The sequence below is a fragment of the Poecilia reticulata genome, chromosome 3 (assembly GCF_904066995.2).
Source record: "Poecilia reticulata chromosome 3, P_reticulata-male-v2, whole genome shotgun sequence".
Classification (NCBI taxonomy): Eukaryota; Metazoa; Chordata; class Actinopteri; order Cyprinodontiformes; family Poeciliidae; genus Poecilia; species Poecilia reticulata.
This window is the reverse complement of record NC_088832.1, coordinates 33,217,305-33,235,892: the sequence shown is the minus strand read 5'-3', so window position 1 is coordinate 33,235,892 and position 18,588 is coordinate 33,217,305. Positions and strand designations below refer to the sequence as shown.

The 18,588-nt window shown below is 38.1% G+C and overlaps 2 protein-coding genes across 2 annotated transcripts in view; both read right to left on the bottom strand.

Moving 5' to 3' along the window:
* The window catches only part of LOC103462952 (uncharacterized), a 159,638-nt gene that overhangs the window by 54,647 nt on the left and 86,403 nt on the right, over positions 1 to 18,588 (bottom strand). The window lies entirely within an intron of this gene.
* On the bottom strand, positions 6,909 to 18,023 carry LOC103462948 (NLR family CARD domain-containing protein 3-like). Its single transcript, XM_017303846.2, has 9 exons — positions 17,910 to 18,023; positions 17,507 to 17,632; positions 16,615 to 16,696; positions 13,866 to 14,079; positions 11,934 to 13,710; positions 11,673 to 11,846; positions 9,779 to 9,952; positions 9,607 to 9,653; positions 6,909 to 8,631 (listed from the first exon to the last, which is right to left on the bottom strand). Exons 1-9 carry the CDS (start codon positions 18,020 to 18,022, stop codon positions 8,063 to 8,065), a joined length of 3,276 nt encoding a protein of 1,091 aa, XP_017159335.2. The 5' UTR covers position 18,023; the 3' UTR covers positions 6,909 to 8,062.

The window sequence follows — 18,588 nt, the reverse complement described above, 5'->3', positions numbered from 1 at the left end:
CCTCTACCTCGTATGGATGACTGCATTGACCAGATTGGTAATGCTAAATTCATCAGTAAAATAGACCTACTAAAAGGTTATTGGCAGGTCCCTTTAAATAAAAGGGCACAAGAAATATCTGCCTTTATTACACCAAGTGGCTTATATTCATAAAATGTTATGCCTTTTGGCTTGAGAAATGCGCCAGCAACTTTTTAGCGCTTGATGAATAAAGTTGTTGGGTGTTTAGAAGGCTGTTCTGTGTATTTGGATGACGTTGTTGTCTATTCTGATGGTTGGTCATCTCACATGGAACGGCTCGCTGCTTTGTTTGACCGTTTGCGGGACGCGCATTTGACAGTAAATCTGGCCAAATGTGACTTTGCTCGAGCGACTGTTACTTATCTTGGTCATCAAGTGGGCCAAGGTATTGTAGAGCTTTCTGCAGAAACATTTCCACTGTGGTTGCACCTCTGACAGACCTTCTGAAAGGCAACGTGAAATACATTTGGTCCTCTGTCTGTCAGCAGGCTTTTGAAGATGTGAAGATGATGCTGTGCAATTCTCCTGTCTTGTTGGCTCCTGATAAGAATAAACCTTTTCAGCTCCAGGTCGATGCCAGTCATGTTGGTGCAGGGGGAGTCCTTTTGCAACTGGATGACTTTTCAATTGAAAGACCTGTGAGTTTTTTTTCTAAGAAGTTTAACAAACACCAGTCTTCTTTACTTGGCGCAGGTCATCTTGTTGTTTTCTCCACTTCCGCACCATTGATTCGTTGATGTTAAATTGTCTCGCTGCTGCTCTATTCCCGTATTCTACTGTGTGACTGATCGCGTTGAGTTTAAACTCTGCGTTGTAAGCGTGTCTCTTAATAGGAGCCATTTTGGCGTCTTTACACATACACACAAATGGAAATGAAACGGCACGCTTCGCGCAGTCATATATCCCAGGATGCACCGCGCGCTTCTTCTTCTACGGGCGAAAATGAAATCTGGGCTGCTTACCGTAGTTGCTAGACCTGTTGTGGCTCAATATTTGTCCATATATAAGGCGCACCAGATTATAAGGCGCACTGTCGGCTTTTGAGGAAATTGACGGTTTTTAGGTGCGCCTTATAGTGCGGAAAATACGGTACTACCGTTCTCTCTGTAAACAATGATTTTAACCCTGTCTCGTGCAGATGTCTGGTGGTGGTGTGGTGATGACAGACTTTTTGATAGGTTACCCCGAAAGGTGACTGGTTTTTGTGCTCTAGTTTCTTTGTTATTACCTGTTTCTGTTTATCCTAGGGGCTGCACAGTGGCGCAGTTGGTAGAGCTGTTGCCTTGCAGCAAGAAGGTTCTGGGTTCGATTCCCGGCCCCTGTCTTTCTGCATGGAGTTTGCATGTTCTCCCTGTGCGTGCGTGGGTTTTCTCCGGGTACTCCGGTTTCCTCCCACAGTCCAAAAACATGACTGTCAGGTTAATTGGCCTCTCCAAATTGCCCCTAGGTGTGAGTGTGTGTGTGCATGGTTGTGTGTCCTGTGTGTCTCTGTGTTGCCCTGCGACAGACTGGCGACCTGTCCAGGGTGTACCCCGCCTCTCGCCCGAAACGTTGGCTGGAGATGGGCACCAGCACCCCTCCCGACCCCACTGAGGGAAAAAGGGTGCAAGAAAATGGATGGATGGATGGATGGATGTTTATCCTATGTCTGCAACAGATCTAACACATGTTCTGTCTCAGCAGTGGCATCATTTACAGAAACGAGAGCTGTCGTGAGAAAATAATGACCCTAGGTACATCAATGCCATCGGAGTCCCTCGTGGTGTACCTGACGAATATAAATTAGCCGACCAAATTGCAGAAAGGTTTAGAATCTACAATTTGTTGGTGGTGTACGGTAAACAAAAACATAGACAGGATCAATTTCATTCATTACAACGTGCAAAAACTAAGCAACTGGACACAGGCTGGGTTCGAGGCGGTTCATGAGCAGCTGGCCGCCACCTCACTGATGGCTTTCCAAAACCGCATAGCTCCTGAATCGTGGGTGGGGGGGTGTTATCTCTGGAGAAATATGCTGTACATACCTGCCAAGCAACACAGCAGCCGATGGGAGCCGTCTGCTGTGTTTCTTTTTTTGCCTCCATGCTGCCTTAGGATGCCATGTTTAAATAATTGCGAAAAATGGAGCCAAAAAGGAATGTTTATTTAAGTTACTAATTGATTTTATTTAAAGAAAAATGTATCTGGGATTATCTTTTAATGATCAAATGCTGAGTCATTTAAGCATGAGCTAAAAAAAGAGAGGATCATTTACAAAAACACGTATTGACATTGTGACATTTATGACCAAACAGAACAAACGCTGCCAGCAGAATCCAGCAGAACCAGTCCAACCAGACATGAAACTGTTGCTGAATCAAAGATAGAAAGATGATGTTAATTACTCCTAAGCCAATAAAAGACTTGCTAAGTCAAGCTTTCTAACTGATTCCTAAGCTTTCACACCTGCAGGCAGCATGTCAGATTAATGAAAAGAATCTAAAGATATCGACTCTTCATGATGATCATGAGGAGTCATTAAAGTTTTATTTATTATTATTATTATTAATATTATTTATTTTTTACTTCTCTTCTAGTTTCAAAAGTAAAAGTCCCCAAATCCTCTAATCTATTTGTTTGCTTTCTGTTAAAACCAGAGCAGAATTATAAAAACAAAAGTTAAAAGCACAAATAGTTCAGTGAATGGCCATGTGCTAGAAATAGACACGGTTAAACAAATAATGAAGACAGATGATGGTCTGAGTTTTCTTTCTATAGAATGAAGAAAACACAGAGAGTCAAGTCTGGACTTGAGTTTAACTTTCCTTTAAAACTCGTCCGTCTTTTCACGTTAGTTCATCTCTTTAGCTCAAGATTACTTTTAGTTTATTCTCTTGATTTTTATGTATTTATATTCTGATATCTTAGTTGCAGATATCTTATTCCTTCATTATGTTTTCACAGTGTGTAGTATTTGAGTTTCCTAAGCTTGTGTTTACTTCTGTGTCTGAAATCAAGCTCATCATTATAGATGTAACTCGTTTTTCTCTCCCCCTGTCAGATTATTCTGCTCTGCCGCCATCTTGTTGTCCCCACTTATAAAATAGGGGAAAACATTGAAAAAACTAGAACTTTTTCATCAATACTAAGGAATAATTTACTTTAAAAAGCTTGTATAATTTGGTGAAAAGTTACATGTGAGTTAGCTTTTTCCCATCCTGTGTGAACAAAAGTATTTGCAATAGAAACTATTGGTTGAGTCCTATTTTATGAGCTGTTTTCTACTTTGGGTTTAGAAAGAGGTAGAACCAGTTCAATTGGCAGTCAATTTATATCAATGCATTTTGACCAATAAGATATATCAGAATCTGGTAGCCTGTCTGTGCTACCAGAGTATTTATCTTGCTAGTTGTGAGGCAAATGATAAAGTGAGCGTTCATCCTGGAATGACGGTCATTATACTATGCATAACTTTAATCTGATTATTGGTTTGTAAATAGTAACATGTTAGAATACTTGTTACTGAAACGAGGGTCAGATTAGAGTAACGCATTACTGACGTGTTGATGGCACAATAGTTTCTGACATTTCTGCTCAAGCTATTTACTGATCTGTCAGGTTTCCGATATGCATCCCCCTCAATGACAGACTCGTTCCTACGCCCTTGAACTTCCCTTTCAATGGAACACTTGACTGTAATTCTCCTGGCATGAAGGAAGATGTTTAATAATTCTTCCATTTCCCATCAGCACTGGGTGTTGCAGTAAATAACATTCCTCGTTGCTTTTTGACATTGGACCTTTTGTTCTGTGATGAACATTGTTCGGTAAAACAGTGCTGGTTTTGGCTCCAGGCCAACAGGCTTTTCTGTTTGGAGTCTGCAGACTCTCCCTGGGTACTCTGGTTTCCTCCCACAGTAAGAAAACTAAATCAAAACATACATGTCAGATCAGGAGTGTGTTGGTGTGTGAACACACTCTGTGATGGATCGGTTCGCAGTAAACCTGCTCCCAACAACCTAGATGGATGAAATTATACAAAGTGAAAACTGATCATGATGGGTGTTTGTGTTTTCTGCTGTTTATTATTTTCATTACTGTCTTTACTTATTAGTTCAGTCCTTGTATTGAGTTTCTTGGTTATTTCCTGGTTTTTGAGCAACATGGAGCATCAAAATGCTGGACTTGTTCTCACATGTGAATCTGTTTCCTGAAAACCATCTGTGTTTATTAATGAGTGAAGAGCAGGAGGAGAGATTCAGAAAAGAGACAGAATTTTACACAATGAAGATGTAACGTTCAATTCACATGTAGTTACCCTTATCAGTGCTTATTATTCAATTTATAAAAATTCAGGTTTGTAACATTTAATTAGTACATCCTGTTAAATTGTTGTTTTACTAAAATCTTTTTTCAATGAGAAATATTAACGGAAATTAACTGAAGACGTCACAAAAATGTAATCAATTTAGTGAGAAGATCGGATTTCTCTAAATCAAATTAGAATAAAAACTTGACATGATTGAGAAAAATGGATGTCATTTCTGCATAATAGTCCCAATTCAGTTGAAAAATCATAGATAACTTCCAATTCATTAATTTTACTTTATCGTCTCCATCAGCTGTTCAGTTTTCCCTTCATTAGATTCACCTGGTTTCTGTCATTAATCTCACATTTTCTGTTGTTTCTTCTTGCTGGTTTCGTTCCTTGTGTCCTTGTTTTGTTCTCCTCCTGTCTTGACTAAATTTGTGTTTTCTTCTCATTAAATCTTTCATCTCTGATCTGCTCCCACAGCCTCACAAAGCAACAAAAAGTTGATCCAATAACTTATTTCTACCATGCAAAATAATAAAAAATATATCAATAAAGCAGGAAAGAGCACAAATACAGATAAATATGGATATTTACTTTAACTAGACAACTTACTTAATCAATTTAATTACAATAAAATAAGTGAGATTATATTTGAGCTTCTCACACAAATCCAATATAGGCTACTTTTGAGATTTTTTTATAACTGAATTGTGCAACTATTGAATATTTTCAAGGGGAAACCTATCAAATGATTAATTTGTTTTGTTCTGTAAAATCTGTGTTTATTTTTGTTCACAGTGGTAACTATAGCAACAAGAAATGTGTCGATTTTGCTTAAAGGCGTAAAAATGTCTCACGTCAGAGCGTCGGTTCAATTAAAGATCTTGTCATATTAAAGGGAATAATAGAAAAACCAAACATGTCAGAAAACTGAAACATGATTTATGTGTGCAGCAAAGCTCAATTTAAACTTTTTAAGCTATCAGCTTGTATTTGACGTTAATTAATCGTGTCTACAGTATTCCAGTATATCCCAAATGTTGTTGTTATGAGTCAGGTGTATCTGGATCTCTGAAGTATTTATAACATAAGAAAGTTTCCTACCGTCGCCCTTCCAGTCTGGATTAGCTCAGGGCGCCCCCTGGTGGATGCTCACAATAGAAAAGTAAGGACAAGATCAAACACCCAGAAAATGTTGAACAGCTGATGATTTTATTCACATTAAACAGATAATATTGAACTGAAGTCGATAATAACTGCATTAACTTCGAATGGTCTGAATTAATAAGTTCATTTTTCCTCCAAAGTGCCCAAAGGAAACATTTGTCTGTTACTAAAATGGGTAGAAGCATGAAAAATGGTTTTGATTAATCTGTTACATTGGAAAAGCAGGTTGGCAAAGATTTAATGGGACTCATAGGCAACACAATAGATAATTTTTCATTTTATTCTACTGACTTTATTCTGTTATACTTGAACTGGTGACTTGTAAAAAGTTCTTGTTAACCACAAAGAGACTGATGATGATTATGTTTAAATTTTATTATTTCAATATGTGTGTACACCATTACCTTAAGTTAAATCTTAAATTCTTCTTTTAAAGTGGAAAAGATGCGATGAATAATGAAATTCTTGTTTAAAATATAAATGTTTGAACAACGTTAACATGTTTTTGTTGTAGTCTTTTATAAAATGAAACACTAAACATTTTTTTGAGATAGAAGGAGGATATTTTGGTGAAACGCTGCTGTTTGGTGATGAATTGAAAATATGATGGAAGGTAATCCAGCTTCTCTGATAAAGAGGGAAGTTCTGCCCTCTAGTGGGTCGAATGGAAACTGCACGATAAACGTTAAAGCCCTTTGCATGTGACGTCACGCTCTTCAGAAATCTGCCTGCTCCGCCATGATGAACGTCCAAACAACCAATGTGACTGTGAAGCCAGTCAAAGTCACCTAATACTGATTTCACTTTAAAAAAAGGTCTTAGGATGCTGCGCTGTCGGCTACATAAACCAAACGTGTAATTTTATTGATTAACTTTATGAGGAAAGATACGGCGGCGAAGGATGGCAGCCGTCAATCATAAAAACTGGCAGCCTTCGGTGATATCGCGAATTTACAGCGAACACTTTTTACAAGAAGGAAAAGCTGTTTATGACATAGTGTTATAAATCATGTGGTGTGAACTCAGACAAAGTCGGCAGTTTGATCAACAGGTCAGGAGGGAGGAGGTTTGGGTCGGTTTCTAAGTTTCTAAGCTAGTTTACAACCTTTACAAATACGCAGCCTATGAGTCCCTGTTGTGTTACGTTCACAGACAAATTAGCTTTTTGCTAACATAGAAACCATGAATAAATTGGCAAAAACAACTTGGGGAAACAATTTCAGTTTATCTGGTAAACTCTCCCGTCCCTCACTTCCCACCTCGAATGATTAATGCAAAGGGTCAATATTAAAACATAATATTAATGATTCTGATACATTTGCCATTCAGATTTTTGTTTGAGCTGTTAAAATAAAGTGAAGTGAATCTGTTCAGCTGGAAAACTTCACTTTCAAACAAGGAAAGTACTGAGACATGGATCCTTTAGACCTTAAGTTGTGAGTTTAATAACATAACATGGTATCAGACTATATTTATATACACAACACATTCTAATACAGTGGTGCACATTTACAAAGAAAGTCACAACAGTTAGCGTATAAACACTTTAGAATTGCTGGTCAAATTACAGCATATAAATCTGATTAAATAAAATGAAATTAAAGTGTTTCAGCAAAACTTCAGATGTATATAAAACTTAATTAACAAACAAAATCACCCACAGAATGCTTTATTTTGTTCATTAAAATGTTCAATCTTAGTGTTTAATAGAAAAACTAGACATTTTTAAATAAATACAATAAAATTTGGTTCCTTTCTGCAAAAATCCTGTAACTGCTTCACAAAAAATCAAATCAAGGGGAAAATAATTTCTAAGAATTAAAGACATGTTTCTATAAATCATTGTTTGTTTTGTCTGCAAAAAAGTTGCAGACAATAAACCCAGAGGACAAGTTAGTATAATTTAACAAACTAACTCGACAGCGCTGTTGTTAGTGAATCCTTTAGTTTGAAGTTTAAAATGATTTGTTTTTTAAACATTATCGTCTTCATGACCTGAGCCTGAAGGTTTGCTGTCTTAAAATCAGCCAGTTTAGCTTTTTGAGATTTCTCTTCTGATAAGTTCATAGTTGTTGTCTTTCTTAATGTTGAGACATTCATTCGCACACAAACATGGTTAAATATAATCAATGTTGCCTATTAAAGTACATTTTAATTTTAATGCTTAGATAGTTCATTGTGAGCATTAAATAAAAACATAAACAACAGATCTATCAGGACGGATTAGAGCAGAGGGGAGGTTAGTGATGGTTCTTCTAGAAACCTGATGAACCTTTTCAGTCTGAAGCTTTGATGTTCTCCAGATGTGCCTGGTTTTGTCTGGGTAATTCAGTTTCCTCCCACAGTCCAAGTTAAGCAGATTTGAGTTTCTAGATTAAGTGTACATATATGTTTGTGTTGATTTTTGTTTGATATGTTCTCTGATTATTATCTTTGTAAATTGACGATTTACATGTTGGGAGATCAGATCTGAACTATGACCTTGTTGTATTACATAAATGAATAGCTTATCTGTCCACCTTTTGAGTGCTGCTGAGTTCACTTTGTAAAACATTCTTCTCTAAAGGATCAGACCTCATTATTCAACCTGAATCAGGGAAACTAAAGAAGATTCATCCTCAAGTACCTGGGTTTGTTCAAACCCAAATGCAGCATAGAGTGGTTCAGTGAATGTCGCCTGAAATGTATGAAGATGGGTATTTTTTGGGATGGAAGCTCTTCTAAGGAGCAAGTAAAAGGACACAGTGCCTGCAGACCAGTCCAAATACACTCCCAGCATGTTGGAGTTGGTCTTTTCAAGTGGTTTTACTGCTGTTGGTGTGTTGTTGTGCCAGGCAGTGAAACTCTGAGGACTGCATGAAAGAGCCCAGGACTGATCGTTTCCACCAATGCAGCACTCGTCACTCTCCCCCTGCCTCCTGATTCCTCTGTATGTCAGTCCTATTCTGACTGTCCCTTTCCATCGGACCTCCCAGTAGCAGCGACCAGTCAGACCATCAGTGCACAGCACCTGCTTCCAGGTGTCAAACCTCTCTGGATGGTCAGCGTATGGCTGCTCCTCCTTCACAACCTTCACATGTTTGTTGTCTTGTGTCAGCATCAGATTTCTGTTTGCTGTGTTGGGATCCAGGGTCTGCTCTAGGAAGACTGACGAACGACAAAAGACTGGAGTCAATGCACATTTTTAATTTCATAAATCCATATTTGTGTCATTATTTTCATCTTGGCTTTATCTAGAAGAGTTTATATACCTTAATTACTTATTTAGGGGTTCAAAAATAAAGCTTTATAATCCTATTAATCTCTTTTTTTCCTCAGATGTCCTAGCCAATAACTTCAGGTTCTCTATGTGCTTCTACCATGGAGGGTCGAATTGCCAGACATTTTGACATCTTTCCTTAGCAGAGTCACTGAATACTTGACAAGATTTCTGCCCTGATCTACGCTGCATCAAGTCGTTCCAGAATCATACATCAATCCTCTGCACAGATTTTCAAAAACAAAGCCAGTATGACAAAATGAAAGGATCTTTGATGTGGAGCTCAGCTTGACAAACATATTTCTACATAAAATTAATTTCAAAAAACTTTTTACACAAGTTTAGCAAATTAGTGGCATCAAGTGGTGTCAAGAGACATCTGGTGGCCAACAATGGTAACTGCGCTCTTTAGTTTAAAACGGGTTAAGCAACATAAGCTAAGCAGCTCTAATTATGTGCTAACATTGACAACACATAGATTTAACATAATAAGAGCTGCATAGACAATTGTGTGTTTTGTCGCTGTAGATACGCCGCGTTTAGCTCAGGTTTGATATTATTGGTTGTTTGTTCTGTAGTATTTGAGGCTGTTTAGGGTTGGAGCTACATGCTAATGCTAATAACTTCTGGTGGAATGTTTGCTGGTTAATCTCTGTTAAACACAGAAGTTATGTGTGTTTAACACCTGATTGTTCAACAAAACATACAGATTTTATAACCCTTCATATGAAGTTTCTCTTAATGTCACTGAATCTAATCTGTTTGCATGTTTGAATTTTATTGGTATTAATTTGAATTGTAAATAAACTGAACTGAAATGGAAAGGAATATAGAAAGTAGGACACTATAAAGGTTTTACTTACACTTTTGGGGTGATGGATTCAGGCGTTGTTTTCCACAGTGATCCCGCCTGTATAAGAAAGAGGAAAATTAAAGATGTTGCAGATATACTGTGAATATGACGAGTTGAGCAGGTACACATAGTAATCTTTTTGTGCTGAAATTATTTATCTGGATGAAAATAATGAAAAGTACTTTAGAGTTTTCAGTTTCCAGTTTGGATCCTGCAGCCCAGTGATAAAAACATCCAGTCCTGACTCTCCTGGATGGTTGAAGCTCAGGTCAAGCTCTCTCAGATATGAAGGATTGGAGATCAGAGCTGAAGCCAGAGAGGCACATCCTTTCTCTGTGACCAGGCAGCCTGACAAGCTGTAAATATTCATCAAACCATACTGTTACATCAACAACTTAATTAGGATACATTTAAAAATCAATCTATAAAAACTGTACACTCAAAGAATTGGCCTTTACACAGGTTTTTCTTCAGGATGTCCATATGTGCTCTTGGCACCATGATACCTTTGATGATTGACTTTGTTGTCTTTTTTATCTGATCTGTCGCCGAATGTCCTGAACATTTGGGTGAAGTGGTCAACTGACCACTACTTGGAGGTGAATTGGCTCCAATGGTGGTGAAAGGTACCAGTCAGACCTGGCAAACCCAAACGTATTGTGAGGGTTTGCTGGCAGTAGCTGGCAGAGTTTCCTGTTGGATTAAGCGACAGCTCCAACCTCCGGCACAGCTTTGAACCCCTCCTGAGGAGGCAGGGACACTGAATCAGAATGGGAAGTTCTGTGCCTCCATTGTGAAGATGGCTGACTGGAGCTGTTTTTGTCCTGGCCGTGGTTCACTGGACCAGCTCTACACCCTCAGCAGGGTCCTGGAGTTTGCATGGGAGTTCGCCCAACCAGTATGTGTTTTGTGGACTTGGAGAATGTGTTCATCTGTGTTTCTTGGGGAGTCCTGTGGGAGTGTATTCTGGGAGTATGAAGTATCAGGCTCTTTGATAGGGGCTGGTAGGCTGCTATGTGAGTGATGCCAGAGCTAAGTCTGCATTGCTGGCAGTAAGTCAGGCTCATTTACACTGAGTTGGACTCTGCCAAGGTTGCCTTCATGAACAGAATTTCTTGGCACAGCCAAGGAGTTTAGGGAATTTGTTTTGGTGGCCTCAGGACTACATCTTTGTATTATGCAGATTATGTAGTCGTATTGGCTTAAGGGGTGTTGTAAATGATTATTTTAGTAAGTGAGTCATCTATTGATTATTCTCACAATTAATCAAATAATCAAATTAAAAAATTGGTAAAGTACAATATTTTCCGGTTTGTAAAACTCTGCTAAACAATGAACTACAACATCCTGCTGTGTTCCATCTATATCTCCATGAGTCTCCGCTGCACCTGTATGCATACACCCACCTTCTTTGGGTCGAGTCCCTTTTTTGGGACGAGGAACAGCTCCTGTCCCAAGTGGAGGAGTTTAAGTGTCTTTAGATATTGTTCACAAATGAGGGAGAAAATGGAATGGGAGATTGATAAGGGAACCAGCATTTGCAGAAATGCACACTTGGAATCTTGGTCATCTGGGAGGGGTTCAGACCAGAGTCACTGCTTTTACACATTGAGAGGAGCCAGATGAAGTTGAGATGCTCAGGCATCTTGTTTGGATGCCTCTGGTTTGGATGCCTACCTGCTGAGGGGTTATGGTCATGTCCCACATAGAGGAGACCCAGTGGAAGACCCAGGACATACTGAAGGGACTATGTTTCTCGCCTGACATGGGAATGCATTGGGATTCCCCCAAAAGAGCTGGTCCAAGTGGCTGCAAGAGGGAAGTCTGTGCCCTTTGCTTAGGCTGCTTCACCCATGACCCAACCATGGATAAGCAGAAGATGATGAACGGATGAATGGATGGGTGGGCTGACGGATGAATGGATGCATAGGGGAACAGGCCTTTCTTCATCTTATGAAATGACCAGCTCTCAGTTGTTTCAGTGGTATTACATTTTCTTATTGAAAGTACAAAAAATGGAACAATAATATTTATTTTTCTTAGCTGGTATATTTTCTCAATCTTCCAAATACTGACCTGAGAACCTCCAGTTTACACTTTGGACTCCTGAGTCCATAAGAAAGCAAATCTACTCCTTCATCATGCAGATCATTGTCACTCAGGTCCAACTCTCTGAGGCAAGAGTTCTCAGCGGTTAACACTGGCACCAGAAGTATACTGCTCCTCTGTGACAGGTTACAGCTACACAGCCTGAAAGATAAGTTCCAGATAATGATTTATTTTCTTTTTCTCCCTTAAATAAATAGCAGCATTTCTTGAACTTTATGTGATACATACAGAGACTTCTTTGATACTTTCACCACTGGTGCTAGCCACAGAAGGGCCTCCTTTGATTTACAGAACTTCTTGAAGTCAAAAACATCAAACACTTTTTGTGAAGACAACAAGACAAAGGTCAGTGCTGACCACTGAGAAGAGGTGAGCTCTTTTTCAAGGACTTCTCCACTCACGTAGAGCCGTATCTCCTCCTCTAGAGAGTGGTCATTCAGTTCATTCAGCCAGTGAAACATTCGGATGCTTTTCTCAGCATCAGGACAATCCCTGATATTTTTCTTGATGTGTTGGACAAGCATTTTTTGAACCTGCGGAACATTTTTGGTCTTTTTCAACAAGCCTTGTAAGAGGTCTTGGTTAGTTTTCAGTGAAAGCCCCAAGAGAAAGCGGGCAAACATGTCCAAGTATCCATCTGGACTCTCCAAAGCCTTGTCCACTGCACTCTGGTAAAACTGTTTAAATTTAGATTCGGGTTGCAAAGCACTGCGACTTCTTCTCACCAGATTGTCACCAGCCTTCATGAACACTAAGAAGACATGAAGTGCAGCCAGAAACTCTTGAATGCTCCGATGGACAAAACAAAAGAGCCTTTTGTGCTTCAGTAGGCTCTCTTCCTTAAAGGTCTCTGTAAACACTCCTGGGTAAGTCGATGCAGTGTTTATGTCAATGCCACACTCTTTTAGGTCCTCTTCATAAAAGAGCAGATTTCTTTTCTCCAGCTGCTCAAAGGCCAGCTTTCCCATTGCAAGAATGATTTTCTCAGTTTGTGAATTCCAGATTTCATCAGTCAAAACTTTTTTCTGATACTTGGCATTGTCCTGTTTGACCTGTACAGCCAAGAAGTGGATATACAACTCAGTCAGGGTTTTGGGCAGCTCTGTTTTGTCTTTATCTTTCAAGACCTGATCCAGAACTGTAGCTGTGATCCAACAGAAAACTGGGATGTGACACATTGTGTGGAGGCTTCTTGATGTCCCAATATGAGAGATGATTTTACTGGCCTCTTCCTTGTGTTGGAATCTCTTCCTGAAGTATTCTTCCTTCCTCTGGTCTGTGAAACCTTTGATTTCTGTCTCACTGTCAACATACTGAATAGGGATCTGATGGACTGCTGCGGGTCGTGTGGTTATCCAGAGACGAGCTGAGGGAAGTAATTTCCCTCTGATGAGGTTTACGAGCATCGTGTGAAGTGAGGAAGGTTCTGTAACATCTGTCAGAATCGGAGTGTCTCCGAAATCCAGAGGAGGTTGAAGTTCATCCAGACCATCAAAAATAAACAAAATCTGGAACTCTTCAAAGTTGCAGATTCCTGCTTTTCTTATCTCAGGAAAGAACTGATGGATCAGTTTCACTAAGGTGATGCTTGGAGATTTCAGCAAGTTGAGCTCTCGGAAGGTGAATGGGAAGATAAACTGTATATTGGGGTTGGCTTTACCTTCAGCCCAGTCCAAGGTGTATTTCTGTGTCAAGAGTGTTTTCCCAATGCCAGCAGCACCTTTGGTCACCATCGTTCTGATTTGCTCATCTCTTCCAGGTTTAAAAATATCCTCACGGCTCATGGTTGCTTCTGGATCACCTGGTTTCAAGGATGCTGCTTCAGTTTGTTGGACCTCATGTTCATTGTTGACATTTCCTTTCTCTTGCTCTGTGACATTAAGCTCAGTGTAGATCTGATTCATAGACGTCAGTTTTCCTCTCCATGAATTACCCTCAAACAGGTACTGACACCTTTTGGCCAGGCTGGACTTTAATTTCACTTGGCAAATAGCAGCTTGAGTTTCTGAAACAACAGACAACATAAGAGCTTGTTGTGAATATTAGGTAAATACATAAAACAAAATCTATATTTTCTAAGTTCAGGATGTTTTAATTGATCCAGATAAAAAAGTCAATGTCATGATGCATTAATAACAAAAGAATGTGATAATTTCTCACTATTTTGTAAAGAATCAGCCAGCTGCTCCTCATTTCTTCTCTTCAGGAAGTTCAGTGTGATTTTCAGGAATGCATCTCTGTTGTCTCTCCTTTGCTCTTCATCTCCAGCTGTTTTATCATCCACATTAAGACACCCTGAGCCCTCAGGGCTCAACATGTTCTTCATCTTCTGCAGTTCAGTTCTTACAAAACTGAAAATGTCCTCCTCAACCACCTGGAAAAACACAAAAATCCTATGACATCTTTTTTCAATAAGAATTGGCACCCTGGGCACCACCTTGGAAATGAACCAAGCATGAAACCATAACAGATACGGGCGTCTATGTGTTATGGAAAATGTAGTAAAACATCTTCAGCAAACACCCAGGGCAGGCCTGGTCTATTTAAACATCGCTGCTTTTCATATTTGGTGCTTTTCTTTCTCCATAGCAGGCAGCCTGGGTGTTATTTTTCCTCTTAGTTTTCTAATGTTTATTTTCTGAAGCCATATTATACTCCTGTTGTTGTTACATTCATACAGAATACATCTGTTAAATAAATAACATTATAAGATGTTAAAAACAGTGTGTGTTGGCTGGTCTGGCTTTCTGCTTGGCTGTGATACCATCCTGGACAGAGGCTAAGATGATGCTGCCAACAACTAAACATTCTCCATTTCTGCCCATTATATTTTTACTTTTCATTAAGATAAAAAACAGTGTTGTATAGTAACGAAGTAAAAACACTTCACTACTTTACTTAAGTATATTTTGGAGTACTTCATACTTTCCTCGAGTATGAAAATTTTTGATAACTTTTACTTCACTATATTTCCAAACTTAATTGAATACTTTTACTCCAATACATTTTCAATGTGTGGTTTAGTTACTCGTTACAAAAAAGCGAGAGAGAGAAACACTAGTGTTTTGACTCCACCTACTGATTGACTGCAACAAAGTCGGACACAAATGAACCCCATACAACATGAACCACATATTCATATGGGGTTCATGTCAGAAGCTGGTTCAGTTGTAAAGCAGGTTAAGTTAACCTTGTGGTAAAGGTAAAGCACCTAATTTTCTTAACTAAATAATGCCTGCAGGTGTATCTATTAGCAGGTTTAATTTTGCCTGCACTTGGTTGTGTACATTATTTTAAGTGTATTTGACAAGTTCACCAAAATATAAAAAATGTCATTCAGACTGCATTTGCCTTGTTTTACTTTTTACTTATACTTTTCATTACATTACTTGAGTACATCCATTTTTACAGTAATTTCCATACTTAAGTACAAGACGTTTCAGATACTTTAAGACTTTAACTCAAGTAACATTTCAGTCAGTGACTTGGACTTTTACCAAAGTCATATTTTGGAGAGGTACCTATACTTTTACTTGACTCTGAGATTTTAGTACTTTATACAACACTGATAAAAAGAACTCCTACATCGGTTCTTCTGGGGTTTTTGTGTGGATCTTCTCTGTCTTCTCAAAGAACCAATCGGTCGTGGCAAAAGGCCATTGTACTGAACCAGGTTCTGGTTCTTCCTATTAAAGGGGAGTTTTTCTTCTCCAGTGTCGCTACATGGATGCTCAGAATGAACGATCGGTGAGAAGTGAATGACACAACTCAAGCAAGTGTCTGCTGTTGCCAAATGCTCGTCCAGGAGCAGTGGATGCTGCAAGTCAGTGACTCGAAGCAATCTCCTGGGTCTCCTTAGAAAACCTTTTAAACTAATTTCAATAATGAAACAAACTTGATTCACTGTTTGATAACTAGGATTAATTGTAATGTATGATTTTACTGAAATAAAGTGCCTTGAGGCAACGTTTGTTGTGAATTGGTGCCACATAATAAACTGAATTGAATTTAATTTAACTTGATGGGGTTTGTTTGTTACACCATACAAAATTAACACATTTACGTTGCATCCACACCAATTGCAAATGATTTGATGATTCTCCAGTGCTATGCAGGTAAATTATTTATTTTGATTCAACTATAGTTACATTAAGTTAAAAAAAAACACTTAACTGACAATAGGAATCGTCTGTCTTCTCTTTTTTCAGACCTCTTGATCAGGACTGTGACACTGTGAGCATTTTATATATTTTTCTTTTTTAAGTAATTTTTGCTCCTGGTGGTTTTTATCTACTGGAGGCTTTACAGGAATAAGGGCAGAGACAGAAGGACAGGATATGCAGTAAATGGCCAGGGGGCTGGAAACTGAACCCAGGACTGCATATGATGCACCTGCTTTACTGCTAAACCACCTGGTACCTGGCTTTGGATGAAGTGAACATGTGTGAGAAACTTTTAACTCAGTCAATTGAAATGTTTAATTTCATGAGCAAAAACTGATTGAACTCTGTTTCCTACTTTTCAACTGTTTTCTTTGGTTATTGACTGATTATGACCAACAGCTCATTCTGAGTGAAGCACCTGCCTTTTCTACACTGTCGTTGTTGTTGCTGCATTGACTGAAACTAAAATTAGCTCATCATCAAGCTGCGTCTGCCGGTAAACGGCAACAATGTGAACAAACAGGTTTTAGGTCTTTAAAAGCTGGGGACTTTCCTGAAGGTAAATCTGACGTGAACCAACTCTTTAGGGTTTTTTCCTTTAATTGAAATATAAAAAAGTTATACCATTTGAGAAAGTTTATTTTGCTCCATTCAGAGTTTGTCCTGAACTCAACTGAAACTAAGCTGAAAAGAAAACCAAAGACAAAATGTGTGTAAGATCTGAAGAAATAAAGCTGCATTTATACCTTGAAAACAGAATCCAGATGCTCTTTATGGTCTCTAGAAGTTTCTGATCTCTGGTTAGAGAAAGTCGATATTCGAGCCAACCTAAGAGAGGAAGAAAAGAAATGAAGAAAGGCCACAGCAGATTACAGTCTAACTTTAGTCCACTGCAGTCAGACTCACTGTGACACAGTTTGGTGTTACCAAGGTAATTATCTGTTTGTTTTTCAGCTAAAATCAGTTTCCATGCAGTAAAATGATATGAAAATATTTGCTGTTGAATAAAATACTTTTTTTGCTCATTTTCATTATTTTTTTTTAAAAACAGATGTAAGAACAACATTAGTTTGACTAATTTTGCTTTGGTAAGATTGTAATCAGATTTATTATAAAGCCTAATTTATTATTCACCTGCTTCAAAAATGTCCTGTATTTCTCTGAGGTGCCTGCTAGAGTCCACTGCAGTGCAGGCCGTCTTCAGCTCAAGTAAAATGTGATTTTATATTCAACAATGAGGAAATTTACAGTTTTAAAGATCTTGATTCTTAAAACAAGCTGAGCAGAGAGAGGGCCTCTATGAAGCAGAACTACTAAGTATATCTAAAAAAGCTTAAACTTTTGTATCTTCTCATTGTTTTGGTTCATCTATGAATAGATTTTATAAATGGCTACCAGTTTGGTTTTCATCCGGTTTACTGTATTTTAATTTCTTCTCAGAAACTATTCTGACATTTCTTTTTGTGTTAGCTGCAAGAGCAGCCATGACATTTCACATGTGTTGCCATGGCATCCTTCTTATGTTGTACTTTTAGCACTTTTTAAACACAACATAAATTAGTTAAGTTTTTGTTTATGTAATGAATTTGTGTTATAAACCCAATTTGAAAGGCTTTAATATTTGTGATAAAGTCTTACATTTCAAGAAGCGAGTTTCCTCGTGTCTTGGGTTCAGTTGGTTCATCTTTAGATTCCTCAGGACTCTCAGCAGAAATGGACACCAAACATGGTTGATGTGGTTCTGGTGGCTCCTGATCCGTTTGGCTTCAAAACAATATTAAGATTTATTAGTTTTATTTAAAAGTTAAAGGTAGTTCACATCTATGTCATGCATAAATTTGAAATTTATTATTTTAACTGCTGGTCAAAGTCCATAGTTATTACTGGACTTTGGTAAATCTGGTTTCTGCAAAGTCATTTGGCGTCAACATAACATAAAATTTAAATATTCACAAATATTTTCAATTAATACTTGTTGCACAAATAAAATGTAAAAAGATTTATTACAACTTAAGAATCCCCTTATAAAGCGCTGTCTCACTTTTTATTTCCAGTGGGTTCTCTTTCCTTGAATTGAATTGGTTCATCTTTAGACCAGTTACTTTCCATGGACAGATGTTTTTCCTGGGAAGATCCTGGTCCGTCCTGCTTCATTTGACTTCAAGACAGAGAGTACATCAAAATTGGCTATTACAATTTTTTTGTTTGAAATTCAAATGTGTTTTGAATTCAAATATATTTAATCAATTATTTCTGTGTTTGGCTCAGTAAAGTCTTAAATTTGATTATCAGATAAGAGGTGATCAAGTGATTCTCGTCTCTTCTGAGCCTTTTGTATTCCATACAGGTTGACATAAATAAATCTGTTCTCTGGAAACCCATTTGGCATCAGCACAACCTGAATAACCACAAACCATTTAAATTAAAACTCATTCTTCAAATAAAATGTCAAATGATTGACTGCCACTTAAGACATTTCTTTTCAGAGTCCTCCTTCCTTGAATTCAATTAGCTCAACTTTAGACCAGTAAATTTTTGTTTTAATGTAAAAATTGTTTAAATCAATATTCTTCTGAGTATATTAAGAGATGATCAGGTGATTCTGGTCTCTGCTGGTCCATTTGGCTTCGACATAACATAAAACTGGTCACGTGAAAGTTTTACTTTTGAGTTTAATCTTTTTGACTAACAAGTACAGTTTCTACTAGCTGAGTAAAATC

Coding starts and splice junctions, on each gene's coding strand:
- LOC103462948 (XM_017303846.2), bottom strand. CDS start 18,022: ATGAAGCAGGACGGACCAGGATCTTCCCAGGAAAAACATCTGTCCATG. Junction 17,633..17,909: donor GAACCCACTGGAAATAAAAA/GTGAGACAGCGC, acceptor ATTGTTTTGAAG/CCAAACGGATCAGGAGCCAC. Junction 9,654..9,778: donor TGGAAACTGAAAACTCTAAA/GTACTTTTCATT, acceptor TTTCTTATACAG/GCGGGATCACTGTGGAAAAC.